Raw genomic sequence first — 13502 nt, 5'->3', positions numbered from 1 at the left:
CTGCTCCCATGGTTTGAACACATCTACCATTCAATCAAAGCAGACAATGTTTTTTTCTTCTAGAACAGAACTGTATTACATTACTTCCATCTGCTTAGGGGCTGGATGTTAAACACACTTCACACTAACTCCACAAAATGGGAATTTTAGAGACAGCTGAAAATGTCCTGGGGCCAGGCCCAGCTCACCAGGACACCACTTACACAGCTCCATCTTAAATACCGCCCCAAATGCCACAGCGCAGTTAACTAATAACACCAGGAACCCAGGAGTGGGGCCCTCCAGGCATTTCCAGATGCTCCTAGTATGCCTGAAAATAAACGGACTATGGTAGGAACATGCTTTATTCCATCTTTTTTTCCCCAATATTCACCCCAGACACTACATGCAGGGTCAGTCAGTGCCTAGAAAACAAGCAGGAGCCCCTCAGGCCATCGCAGTTCACCTTATCCGAGTTAATGATATCCTTTTTGTTGATGGTGCCTGTGTTCTCCGACTCCACGCCACCCAGCTCCAGGATGTCCCGCACATCTGCGCCTGTCGCCATCTCTCCGCCTGCCCGCTGGCCTCGCCCGCCACCGTCCTGTCCGTCCCCTCCAGCGCTGGGGGGGGAAACCAGGGGGCCAGGGTTACCGCGCACATCCCGCGGGGGCTATCCCATACACACGCAAACGCACATATGTGTATGCATACGTACATGGATATCTACACACACACACGGATATAGAGGTGCACAGACGTATCCCTGCATGCATACACACACACACACACACACACACACACAGAGGTACACAGACGTATCGCTGCACACACACACACACAGAGAGGTACACAGACGTATCGCTGCATACACATACACATACACACAGAGAGGTACACAGACGTATCGCTGCATACACACACACACAGAGGTACACAGACGTATCGCTGCATACACACACACACACACACACACACAGAGGTACACAGACGTATCGCTGCATACACACACCACCACCCCCCCCAGGCCCAACAACGGGGCCTTGTACCCGGCCGGTCCCAGGGGCCACGCACGCCGAGCTCGCGGCCAGGAGCCCCACGGCGGGGTCCCGAGAAGCCCGCGGGAGGACGGGCGGGACGAGGCGCCGCCGTGGGGACGCAGCAGCCCCGAGCAGACCCGCTCCCGCGCTCGCTTACCCACCCGCGCCGGCTCCGCAGCCACCGGGACGGTGCGACTACCACAGCGGCCCGGGCAGCACCACTTCCGCTGCCGCCGAAAGGCCCCGGAAGGGCCCGGAGCGCTTTGAGGGACGCACCACGGGGTGGGAGGTGCGGATGGCGGGCACCGGGTGCCCGTTTCGCGCCCCGCTCCTCGCAGGTCGCGGCCGCCCCAGGCCTGGCGCCGCCTCCCCTGTGGCCCAGCGGCAACACCCGTCCCCGCCCGGGGCCGACGTACGTCCTTCCCCGCTCCGGGCGGAGAGCCCGCTGCAGGCGGGACTCGGTCCCGCGCCAGGAGGTGGCAGCACAGCCGTGCCCGGCCCGAGCCCGATGGGTGTCCCCGAGCCCTGCCCGGGGCACCCCTGCCCCTCATCGCGGCCCGTGTGCAAGAGCAGGGGGCTGCAGGGCGCCCGGGCCCTTCCAGCGTGCTCCCACCCTCCGGTTGCTCGAAGCGACGAGCTGGGGGTGCCCGTTCCCCCAGGGCCTTCGTGGTGGGTCGCTGGACTCCACCTCAGCTGGGGACACCGGGGCTGCGGGGCAGAGCTGGGGCAGGCCACCCACACCCCACCGCCTGCCCAGCAGGATGGCAGAGGGCAGCTCAGTGGCAGTGCCCTGCTCTCCCCAGGGTCTTGGGGCTGACCCCAGCTCCCTGCAGCGCTCGTTTTCCCATCTCCTTGCTGGGTCACGCCCTCCTGCTCTCCCTGCTAGCCCGTGTCGGCCTCGCCAGCAGCAAGCCAGCCATGCCAGGTGGCCACCTGCCAGGCGGGCGCTGTACCACGTGGCACGTTCGGGCTGCCTGTCCTGTCTTCGTTTTACAAAGCGTACGCTCCTTGCCTTCACGCTTGGCAAGGAAACCCTCCCGAAGCGTTCCATAGCCGCAGAGCTTACCTGAGGCTGCAAGCAGCCAGGAGTGAAAGTTTTAACAATAGGACTGCCCTGTTTCCTCTTCCCTGTGGGATGAAAGGGGGGGGAGGGAAAGGGGGGGAAACAGCAGCGTGGGGCCAAGAGGGACCTCAAGAAGTCACCTTCCCACTGCATCGAGGCAGGAGCAAAGCTGCTTGGTGGAGAAAGGTGCTTGGTGGAAAGCTGCTTCTGAAGCAGAAGGTTTTGGCACAGGGCACAGAGATCCACGGGGATCTGCCAGCCCAGGAGAAGGGGTGTCCCTGAGAGGATCTCTTCTCCTGTGCAGCAGCCCCGAGATGAGCTGAACCCTGCTGTGCTGGGGGTAACTCCAGCACACAGCCCCTCAACACCAGCCAGGCTGTGCTCAAATTGCAACCGTTCCCGCAGGGACTGGCACATCACCTCCGCACCAGGGCCCAGTCAGCACCAGTGTGCCCCAACGGGAGCTGGTGACACCCACAGTATGTCATCTGTTGTTCACAGGAATCATTTAACCCCTTTTCTGTCCCCTCCCATGCTGCCAGGGACGGCTTTTAGCATCTTGGCCCTTCTTCCCACAAGGACAGAGCTCATCCCAAGGTTTATCCTGTCCTGCCCGTTTGCTCTCAGCTCTGCCACATCCACCCAAGTCCTCCCCCGGTCAGCACGTGTGGCCATTCCTAATCATTTCTAGCATCTTTCATTGCTCTCTTGCTGCAGCTGACCCGAGGTGGGTCTGCAGAGGGAGACAGAGCTTTCCCAGCGATTCCTTTGCTGACACCGTCACCCCTGCTCTGCCTGCCTGGCAGGCCTGGCACTGCTGCTCCAAGGAGAGCTTTGTAAGACCAGAGAAAGAGGACCCCTCTCTTCGCCCCTCGCTGGTGGGTCGTTCGCAGTCTGTTCATGTTGTTAAACAGCACTTATAGAAAACAATGCCAAGTCCCAAAATAAAATCCAGAGACAAGTGGCCATTTGGTGTCATAGAACAATGGTTTGGGTTGGAAGGGACCTTAAAGATCATCGAGTTCCAACTGCCCTGCCATGGGCAGGGACACCCTCCACTAGACCAGGTTGCCCAAAGGCCCATCCAACCTGGCCTTGAACACTTCCAGGGAGGGGGCATCCACAGCTTCTCTGGGCAACTCTGGGTGTCCTCAGGTGTTGATTACATCCCCCACCTTTAGGCCTGACCTGCCAAAGCCCAGCTTCCAGCCCTATCCCAGCAGGGCTCAGCTCAAGCTCTGCTCCACTGCAGGACAATCAACTCCTCAACAAACTAAGCTCACAGCACATTTTGAGCTCCTGTCCCCAGGGCAGAAGCTTTTTAACCTCATGAAAGGTGGAGATTGTGGGCAGCTGGGCTGTTATTCACAGCCTGCCTCCCCCACACCCCTGTGAGTGTAGGTATCACTGTGGGGCTGCATCCCACCAGGAGCTGTGTGGACCTGCAAGCAAAACACATTAGCTGGGTGCTTCTGCTAACCTGATCAGCAGTGGAGCAATTAGCACTGCCTTCAAAGGAACCCAGAGATGTTGTTTCTGGGCAGCAGCCGCTGCATCCCGGAGCTTGCACAGCCTTCAAAGAGCAAAAGGGCACAGCTGGAGACCTTGGTCAGCCTGCATGCACCTGGTCCATCCTTGAGAGTCTTGCACGGGGACACATGGCCAGGTCTGTCACGTCCCCAGAGCATGGGGGTTCTGCTTTCTTGGGCACAGGGAGAGCCCAGGAGATGCAGCAGGTTGGGAAAAGCCAGCATAGGCAGAGAGCCTAGTGCTCCTGTGCCCCAGGACTTTGGCAGGGATCAGCAACACAGCCAGCGTTGCTGTCCTGTCACTGCAACCCCATCACCCACCTCCTGCTGTCCTGCGGGCACAGGGTCCCAAGCCTGGGCGACCTCACTGCCACCCAGCATCTGGGGGAGGGATGTCCCCCCCACATTTAGCCCTGGCAGGAGGGCAGTGCTGGCCCCCTCCTGGCCAGCTGCCTGCCCACCCCAGGGTCCTGGGGGAAGGATGCTCCTTGTGCCCTTTGCCCATGCCCCGGCTGCCAGGCATGGACGAAGGTGGCCCCAGGCCAGAGGTGTGTGTGTCTCCAGCCCAGGGCTCAAGGTGTGCGTGTCTCCCGGCCTGGCACCAGCGGAGGAGGACAAGTGCAAACACTGTGGCCAGTGGGACGGGAGGAGGTTATCTGGGGCCCGGCAGTGGAAAAACTCTCGGTGTGTGACTAAGGCACGATAGCACCAGGTGTGGGTCCAGGCAGGGCAAGCGAGCCTGGGAGTTATCACTTACCCGTGGGTTCAGGTGCCTGAAGCCAAATGTTTCCTAAGGGTGCGGTGACAGCCACAGCCCCGTTATCACGGCGCCTGGCCCACCCCAAGTGGCGGGGACGTGGGGGCAGGCTGCTGGACCTTCCCCCCATGGCAGGGATGGGACACTTCCCACTGCCCCACCAGGAGGGGGTACACCAGCCCTGGGAACATCCTTCCGCAAGGGATGCCTCGGCCAGGGGAGCTGAGCTCCCGCTTTGCGTTGTGGCTAGGAAAGGTCTGTGTCAGCCCCTCCAAGCACCCCCAAATCGTCCCTCCCACCCCGGAGCACCCAGGCTGCGTCCCACCTCCAATACCCACGTCCCATCCCCAGCTCTGTGCTGTTCCCATGGACCAACACAACCCCAGGGTCGAGCCCTGGGCAAGGAGCCCTCCCAGACCTGCAATCCCCCCTTCTCCCCACGGCCCCGCATCCCTGGGCCAGCCCTGTGGGCTGTGGCATGGGGGATCCCCACAAGCTGGGTCATCCCCATAGGACAGAAACCCACCCGAGCTGTTCTTTGCCCCCCACCCTGCAGCCATGAAACCCCTGGGGCCCCGCTCCGGCTGGCAGGTGCTGCAGGGTGCCAGGCCATGCTGCGGCCGTGACTCACCCCTCTGCCGGGAGCTGTTGCTCCATGCCTCGCTCCTTCCCTTCCCGGCTTGCGTCCCTGCTGTGCTGGTTTGGCTGCACCCCAAAGACACGGGGTTGCACCTTAAGATTTGAAGGGGAGCTCAGGGACCTCTGCTTCGCCCACGACCACAGCTCCTAAGGGCTTTTTTGCCAGGAGGTGACCAAGGGGAAAAGGGAGGCCAGGCTGTTGGGGGGAGATATGACCCGGTGTGGGGTCTGCATTGCCCTGCCAGCCAGCTTTCCCTCTGCACCATCCCTGCAGCAGCCCAGCGTGTGATCCAGGCCACGGGGACCTGCCCCGGGCTGGGCCAGCCACAGATCCAGGGGCTGTACACAGATAAATCAGCTCTTCAGGCACCAGCCTGGCTTCTCCAGAGCACCCTCCTCTTCTCTCTGGCACAGTCATGGCACAGGACACACTGCTAGTGCCACATCTCCTGCAAAGCAAGGTCCCACCCTGTTGACTGGTGTATTTTGGGTCCCCATATTCCCCTACCAGGCCAGGGCAAAGCGCTTTCCAGATGACCGTGGGCACACGGACCACAGGCAGGGATTGTGCCCCAGCCCTGCCTTCCTCAGCGCTGCCGAAGGTGTTTTCTTGCTGCCCTCATTGCTTTGCAGGGCAGGTTTTGCTGGGGATGGGACTGGGCTCTCCAACGGAGAGTGCATCTTGGCCCAGGCAATTGGAAGAGGGTGTTTTTTATTAACAACAAATTAACTGTAATTGCCATTTCCACTACAGCCACTCCTTGCCCAGGTGAGGTTCCTGGCCATGCTGGTCCCTGCAACCGCCATGCCCCATCGGGTGCCCGAAGGAGCACCTTGCCCCGGGCCCAAGGGAGCGAACCTGGAGCGGCTCTACCCGGAAAAGGAGCCAAAGCGCCTTCCTCTGCTCTCGCCTCCATGTAAGGCAGCAGCAGCAGAGCCAGGCCTCGCTCCCGCCCCGACGCAGCGATGATGAAAGGCAAGGAAGAACTGGTTTGTGCTCTGATCTAAGAGACGAACCTCAAAACAGCCGCGGACCGTCACTCCGGCTCCCAGGATGCTTAGGGAGGACAGGACAGAAGAGCCAGCCTTTCCAGTGAGACAGGATGGTTGGAGAAATTCATCGTTCCCCTGGAAATAAAAATAATAATCATAATAAAAACACAAAGCCAGAGATTACTTATACGCACACAAACACGCAGGCATGCACTCTCTCCCCATCTGGCTTTGCCAGCCTGACTCATCGCTAATTCAAACAGCCCACACCTTTCCCTCTCCCTCTCCCTCCATGTGACGTTTTGAACAGGTCTCCGGAGAAGAGGCAGCAGTTTTGCTCTGGCCACCCAACCGGTGTCAGACTGTCGCCTTTGGGTACCGGAGGTCCCAGGAGCAAGACACCCCTGGTACCCCATCACAGGTCACTTGTGTCCCTGCACAGTCACCCCCGCACAGGCGCCTCTCAGAAACTGGGGCAAGCGGAGGGTGGAGACAGCTGTGGAAAGGACAAGTGATTGAGCCTGGTGGATCTGTGACACCTGCGGATGCAGTCCCATGGTCCCATGCCTGGGCCTGCAGGCAGGACATGACATCCCAAGCTGCTGCCACTCTGCCTGGAAACACGCATGGTTTCTTATCTGCTCAGGGCAGACCCCAAGGCTGGGTGCTGGCCCCAGGACATTCAGCCTGACCCCAAAATACTAGCCATCCCTTGGGGAGGCATCAGTCCCGCTCTGCCATTCCCATCTCTTTTTCCAACTTGACTTCCCCACATCTGCAAGCATGAAGGAGCAGAATCAGCCCTGTCCAGCCCATATTCACAGCACAGCTACATCCCGCTTCCACTTGTGGGGCAAGGAGCCCCAAGGCATCCCCTAGCCCTGGCTGGCCGCCTGAGGTTGCGGCAGCGAGCACAGGAGGTGAAAGCCACCACCACCACGCTGAGCCAGGCCACCACACAGCCCGTACAGCATGCTCCCTGCACTGCCAGCATGGTGTCAGGTCTGGACAAGCCCTGGCCTTCAGAGGGATGCGTGCATCACAGGTAATCAGCCGTGGGAGGGATGGAGCCAGACCTGCTTGCTGAGCTCGGGACCTGCCAGCACGCTTGTGCTGAGTCACCACCTATTAACGCAGGGAAACCTCAGCACCTGAACCCCGCCAAGCTGCTGGGCCACCCCCAGGAGGACAGCGGGGACAGCACACGGGGCTGGGCGGCTGCCACCCATCTCCCAGTTGTGACCACAAGGCCGGTACCACAGAGCTCCCGCTGCAGGGGACAGCGGGACAGGACCGCTCGGGAAGAAGACAGGACCAGCAAGGCTCCCAGTACAGTTTCGGCTGCCGTTCACCTCGGCAGTGACTCACCGCGGGACCAGTCACGCCATCCCGGTGCCGCAATTGCCCCATCTGCAGATTAGGGAAACTGAGGCACGGGGAAGTGGGGTGACTCAAGAGCTGTTGCACAGGAGATGCTGCTCGGATGCCGAGGCTTGGGCGTTCCCCATCGATCCTCCGCAGCTAACTTAAGCAGAAATGAACATCGATGTAAATATTTACTGACAAGCAAGCCCAGCCTCACCCTCTCCTCTTAGAAGAAAGCTTTAAAGTAAACTCTCCTGGCTCTTTCATGTTTACATCTTGTTTATTTATTATACAGCAGATCACAATATTTCAACAGTTTGCATATAAAGAAAAGTAACATTTCGGAGTGCGAGAGACCTAACATGCCCAAGCAGAGAAATGTTAATTAACAATATACACAGACAGGAACAGTGCACTTCCCAAAGCCGAGACTCATCTATGTTCCCAGCTGGAAGAAAAAATATATTAAAAAACAGAAACATTATATATTACTGCTTTGTTTAATTTACAACTTGCTTTGCAGAAGCTGCACATAAAAAGACTCATTTTCTTTTGAGTTCTCTTTTTTTTCCCTCTATGAAAGTTTCAAGTATAGCAGAGACCTGGGCATTCATAGCTGGACTCGCTGTCCTTTACACACTAAATTTAAAAAAGCAGCATGGGGAAAGCAGCTGCAGCAGTACCTGGTGTCATCCTGAGGGGAAGAACAAGACAAATGAAAGCAGACAAGAGCCATTTTAGGCTCCTGAGCAGAAAACTGTGGGAACAGCCAGGACGGGACTGCCCAGTGGGATCCCAAGCTGGCAATGGGAGCATCCCCGCTCCCTGTGCAAGGGTGACACTGTGCTGTCAGCCCCTGCAAACCTTTATAGCCATGAGCCACAGTCAGGTCCCGCACCCTCACCCCATCCAGCCTGGGCTTTTGGGTCAGGAGTTTTGTTCTGATGGCCACAACCGAGAAGACCAGCAACCCACTTCCCAGCACCACAACCCACGCACCCAGCGGGTGTGGGTCTCTGGCTGAAACCTGGCTGGAGTCAGCCACCACAGTCCCTGGAGCTGGGAGGAGGGGGGGCAGTGCCAAGATCAGGGGGGAGCAAGGTTTTTAAGCTGATGCCAAATACACACTAGCAGCTCTGGGGACAGATCCCTGCTGCACCAGCCCCCCCACTCACCAGGTGCCTGGCTGGCAGAGGGGGGACCTTCCAGGTGTGGGGAGCTGAGTGGTGGTGCCTGGGCAGAGGCTGGAGACACTTCTTGCAGCTTTGCTCCCCATCTACACCCCAAAGCAGCCCTTCCCCACCACTCAGCTGGGCCCAGGAGGAAAAAACTAGTTATCAACTATAAGCGGAGAGGGCTGGGCAGCCGGGCTGCTCCCCAGTGCCATCCCTGGCCCGACGCTATTTACATCGTGAGCTGGCTCCAGGGACACCAAGTCCGGCCGTGGCCTGCCGCTCACATGTGCCGCTTCATGTGGAGGGCAAGGTGATCAGAGCGGGAGAAAGCCCGCTCGCAGAGGTGGCACTGAAAGGGCCGGTGCCCTGTGTGCTTGCGGTAGTGGCGGGTCAGCTCATCGGAGCGGGCAAATTTCCAGCCACAGCCTTCCCAGGTGCAGTGGTAGGGCTTCTCGCCTGCGGAGGAGAGGGGGTGTCAGTGGGCTTAGAGGTCCCCATCCTCCCTGTGTCTTCACCCCTATGATCCCTGCCCAGCACCACCCCCCCCTTTTCAGAGGGTACCCATACCCACCACCCTTAGGAAAAGGGAGCCCCGCTGTGTACTCATCCCCTGCACACCTCTGCCTGACTATCCTTTCTCTTTGTCCCCAGTCTTCCTGCCCCTCCCCATGTGCTCTGCTGTCCCATGTGCCCTGCACTGTGGTCTGTCCTCTGGGCACCCATGCCCCATTGCAATGCCCCTCCCTGTGCCTGTCCCCTCCTTCAGGCTGGGGGTGGTCCCCTCCCCATCCCTGCTGTGGGGCCATACCATGTGCCCCATCCGAGCTCTGCCGGGGGTCTCACTATATACCCCCAGTCTGTCACTGGTGGGTGGCCCCACTAAGTCTCACCATACACCCCCTCCATTCACCCCCAGCCCAGTTGGGGGGCTTCTCCATGTCCCCCAGGCCCTGCCCCTTCAGGCACCCCTGGGCCCCGAGGCCAGGGCAGGGTGTCACGGGGGTGGTCTCCCTGTGTGCCTTGTTCCCCATGTGCCCCTGCCAGGCCCCACCACGGGGGTCCTTCTGAGGTCTCCCAGGGGCATCCCCACTTGCACCCCTGCCCCTCCGTGCAGCCCCATGCCAGATGCAGGGTCACTCTGGGTGCCCCACCCAGCCCCACTGCAGATACTCTCCATGTGCCCCCGGACTGACCGCGGGGGGTCCTCTCCGTGGACCCCTCCACATTGCCGGGAACCACGCCGGAGCGTGCTCGCAGGTCTCACCGTGCGCCTCGGTCCGCCCACTCGGGACCCTTTGCGCATCCCCCCTCCCCGTGGCCGCCCCCTCCCCCGGCGCGCCCTTACCCGTGTGGGTCCGCATGTGCGCCTTGAGGTGGGAGCTCTTGGTATAGGTCTTGCCGCAGCCCGGGTATTCACAGTTGTGCGTGGCCGTCCGCTTGCGCGCCCACGAGCGGCGGCCGCGCTTGGGCTTGCAGTCCTCGGGGGGGGCCCCGGCCGGGAAGTACTCCAGCACCGGGGAGTTGGGCGGCGTGACCAGCAGCCCGGGCAGCCCCGCCGGGCCCGGCCCCGGCCCCTTCAGGGGCTCCCTGAAAACACTGAAGTGTCCATGAAACTGCGGCGGCTGGGGGGCAAAGTGGGGCGCGTAGCGGTGCGGGGCCACGGCGTAGTGGGGCGGCAGGTCAGCCAGGAGGTGGGGGTCGGTGCCGGGCAGCGGCTCCTCGGGGGGCCCCAGGCGGCCGTGGGCGAAGCCCGGGTAAGGCAGCGGCGGCCCCGGCACCGGTCCCGGCCCGGGACCCGGCGCCACGCGTGGCTTGTGCTCGCCGCCGCCCGGCCCCAGGTACTCGGCGGCGGGCAGCCCCAGCATGCAGGCGCGCTCCTCCGGCTGCTCCTTCTTGATGCGGGGCCCGAAGGGCTGCACGGGGTCCAGGGGCAGCGGGCGGGCCAGGGCCGGGTGCAGGGGCGGGTGGTGATGGGAGTGGTGGGGGCCGCCGGGCACCCGCAGCTCCGTGTATTCCCTCCGTTGCAGGTCGCAGTGGCCGGGCAGGTCCGGGGTTAGCAGCTCGGCCACGTAGCTGTGGCCCTGGCCCTCGGGGTAAGGCGCCGGGAACTTGCCCGGCGTGGGGTAGGAGCCGTCGCTGTCGTAGGTGGTGCCGCAGCTCTCGGGGGTCTCGGGCAGGGGGTAGTTGGGGCCGGGCGGCCCCTGCCCACCGCTGCTGGTGTGCGCCAAGATGAAATCCAAGTCCACGAACTTGCCCAAGTCGTCCTCCTCCCGCTTGACAGCGGCGGCGCCGTCCTGCTGCAGCATCCTCTGTGGGGAGAGGGGCGTCAGGACCGGCGGGGCGACGGTTGCGGCGGCGCCCGCCGCTCGGGCACCGCGGTCCGCGCCTCCCGCTCGGGGCGGCGGCTCCCCCCAACCCGTCCGACGGGTCGGCACCGCTCCGGCTGCGCCGCCCTCGGGGCGCCCTCCGACGGCGGGAGGGGGCCCACCCCCACCAGCCGGGCTGAGCCCCAGCCCGGGACGCTCTGCCCCGCACCCCCCTCGCCGCGCACTCCCCGGTGCCCGGTGCTTACGTGGAGCATGTCGGCGGGCCGCTCCTCCAGCGGCAGCAGGTTGGCGAAGGTGGAGATGGAGGGCAGGGTGCTCTCGTCCACAGCCGCCGCCATGGCGGGCTGGGCGGCCGAACCAGGGCCGGGGCGGGCTGGGGGTGCGCGGAGCCCGGCACCGCTCCGCTCCCCGCGGCGGCGGCAGCGCTGCTCTGCGCCACCCCGCGCCTCTAAGCTGTTAACAGCATGGCTGCGCCCCTATTGGCTCGGCCCGTATTGATATTCACCGCCGCCACTTTCTATTGGCTCTCCTATGGCCTAAGCCACGCCTCCTCTCATGGGGCTGCCCCGGCGGGCGGGGGTCGGCGGCCGCCCCTGCCCCGACGTTGTTCCGCCGCCCGCCTCCCCGCGCGGCCGGGGCAGCGTGGCGGGGGTCCCCGCGCCCTGCCCACGCTGAGACCGTGGGTTGCGTAGCCGGGCCCACGTGTGGATAGGAAAGCCCAGGGTCCCTCCTGCCCGTCCCCACAACGTGAGTGGGGCAGCGGTGCCCTGACGCCTTGCCCCACGCCGCGAGCGAGTCGGGGGACTGTAGATCGTCCCGGCACTCTGCCCTGAGTGGGGCAGCGGCAATCGCCGTGTTGCACGCTAGCGTGTGTGGGCGCAAGTGGGACCGTGCTGGGGAGGCCTGGTGCGGGGTTACACCTGAGCGCTCAGCGCTCGCCATGGGGGACACCGAGTGCGTCAGCAAGCAAAGATGACATCGCAATGGGTGCTCGTGCGAGCCGGGGAGCTGAGCTGGGGTGGCTGAGCCCCAGTGCCCCCATACCACTCGCTTCATATAACGGCGCCCGTGAGGCCACGTCCCCCCACGCCGGTGCTGTCGGTGAGGCAATCAGCAGTCCAGAGCACACCAGCTCCCATCTGGCCGCGCTCAGGCTGCGTGTGCGAGTCAAGATAACCGCCCAGCAGACCCTGCCGGGGGGCTGGCACCCTGCCTGCATCGCCTCATCTCGCCCCACAGCCCCCGTGGGACGTTTGCTTGTCCTGCCTGGGGACCAGCGCCGCAGCCAAGCCTCCAACCGCTCTGCCGTGGGGGGCACAGGCTGGCTGGCTGACCTGCCCGCCCCACGGAGTCCCTGGGACCGCGCTGTCCGCCCGAGGGCTTCCCATGGCACAGGACATGAGGGGACTGGGATGTCCCACCTTGCAGGAGACCCGCAGGTACCCCACTCTGTGCTGGTGAGTCAGGACGTGGCATGGAGACCCAGGGAGCTGTGCAGGCCTCCTCAGGGGTTCTCTGCCTCCCTGTCCGGCTCGTAGTGAGACCTTCTCCGCTTGGCCCCCGTCCAGCCAATACCAGGAATGGTCCTGCTACTGTTGTGCTTGTCAAGAAGCAATGGCCCTTATCTCCTGGAGCCTGTCTCCCTGCTTTCTGGGGCTTTCCATCCCCAGATACCTTTCTAAGAACTGGGGCTGCTGCTTGCGCTATTCAGAAGCGAGGAGTCGATTTAAAAAAAAACAAATATAAACACCAAAGGTGAGGTGCGCGCACACACACGCACACGCTGCCTCTGGATCCAAAGCTACTCTACCAGTTGCTTTCATCATCGTGCTTTAATTATAAGGGTGGAGCATTGCAATAAATTATTTCAGTAATCCAGTGGAACAACAACGATTCAAATCTTCCCCCTTTTACCAAGAATCCCTGCCCTGGTTTCCAGAGCACACACTGGGTCGCTGCCTGGGCCCTGTATGCCCGGCTGCTGGCGAGGCAGTGGGTTTATTAATGCCACCCGGCGGGTTGAAACACACAGGCTTCAAAGTCCTTCCTCCGAAAAAGTCAGCTCCGAAGTGGCAAAGGCAAGAAGCGTGTGGGCATCACCCAAAATCCCTTTTAACCTGGCCCCCAGAGTAGCTTATTTAAGTCACTAGTTAATCCCATTATTTGTTTCTTGGCCAAATAATAATTAATAGCAAGGCAGTTCCTGCCCCAAACTTTTATAGATAAGTGAGAGCAGATGCCACGGGAGACAAGCACTAATTCCACTTGGTTTTCCCCTTTTCCAGGCAGTTTTGGCGTCTGTACCTGTGCAACGCTGGCTTATTTTGAGAGAGGCGTCGCCAGCAGAATGGATTCATTTTTACAGCCAATATTTCTTGTAAATGTGGGATATTCCCCAGGAAACTCTTATTACTGCTGCTGTGGTGGGAGGGCTGGTGCGGAGGGGAGCGGCACCACGCCAGGCACCGCACCAACACAAGCGCTGCCAGCACTGACCGCACAGGGAGCCGGGGAGGGCGGCACGGGAGGGATTTGCCTGCTGTGAGCCACGGCGTGGGCACGGGGGGGTCCCTGCCAGCCCCCTGGCTGCAGGATGGACGCCCTGCCCTGGCAGGAGCCTCCTCCGAGCCGAGGG

At 61.8% G+C, this 13502-nt stretch overlaps 2 protein-coding genes across 7 annotated transcripts in view; both read right to left on the bottom strand.

Annotated features, from left to right (window-relative positions):
* The window catches only part of DMAP1 (DNA methyltransferase 1 associated protein 1), a 34385-nt gene extending 33100 nt beyond the window's left edge, over window positions 1-1285 (bottom strand). The window contains exons 1-2 of one of the 3 annotated variants that reach the window (XM_054834000.1): window positions 1181-1285; window positions 446-602 (exon numbers count right to left, since the gene is read on the bottom strand). In XM_054834000.1, coding sequence (XP_054689975.1) covers window positions 446-547 — 102 coding nt within the window. In that variant the 5' untranslated portion in view covers window positions 548-602; window positions 1181-1285. Of the gene's footprint in view, window positions 1-203; window positions 311-445; window positions 603-1176 lie in introns of those variants that run through there. The other 2 variants (XM_054834001.1, XM_054834002.1) reach the window with 2 other exon arrangements.
* Window positions 1286-5711: 4426 nt separating this feature from the next.
* LOC129209497 (Krueppel-like factor 2) lies at window positions 5712-11720 on the bottom strand. 4 transcript variants are annotated; one of them, XR_008578094.1, is made up of 5 exons: window positions 11113-11720; window positions 9886-10849; window positions 8774-8996; window positions 7369-7525; window positions 5712-6135 (listed from the first exon to the last, which is right to left on the bottom strand). XR_008578094.1 is itself a non-coding variant. In XM_054834006.1 (4 exons), exons 1-3 carry the CDS (start codon window positions 11203-11205, stop codon window positions 8821-8823), a joined length of 1233 nt encoding a protein of 410 aa, XP_054689981.1. In that variant the 5' UTR covers window positions 11206-11720; the 3' UTR covers window positions 5712-6135; window positions 8774-8820. The 4 variants fall into 4 exon arrangements, 3 of the variants coding, with proteins under 3 accessions (XP_054689981.1, XP_054689980.1, XP_054689978.1); XM_054834006.1 differs by lacking the exon at window positions 7369-7525; XM_054834005.1 differs by lacking the exon at window positions 5712-6135 and having other exon boundaries at window positions 6142-7525.
* Between the last annotated feature and the right edge of the window lie 1782 nt (window positions 11721-13502).

Source organism: Grus americana, chromosome 8 (assembly GCF_028858705.1).
Source record: "Grus americana isolate bGruAme1 chromosome 8, bGruAme1.mat, whole genome shotgun sequence".
In the NCBI taxonomy this organism is placed as follows: domain Eukaryota; kingdom Metazoa; phylum Chordata; class Aves; order Gruiformes; family Gruidae; genus Grus; species Grus americana.
The sequence above is the reverse complement of the archived record's forward strand: the minus strand, read 5'-3'. Positions and strand labels throughout refer to the sequence as shown.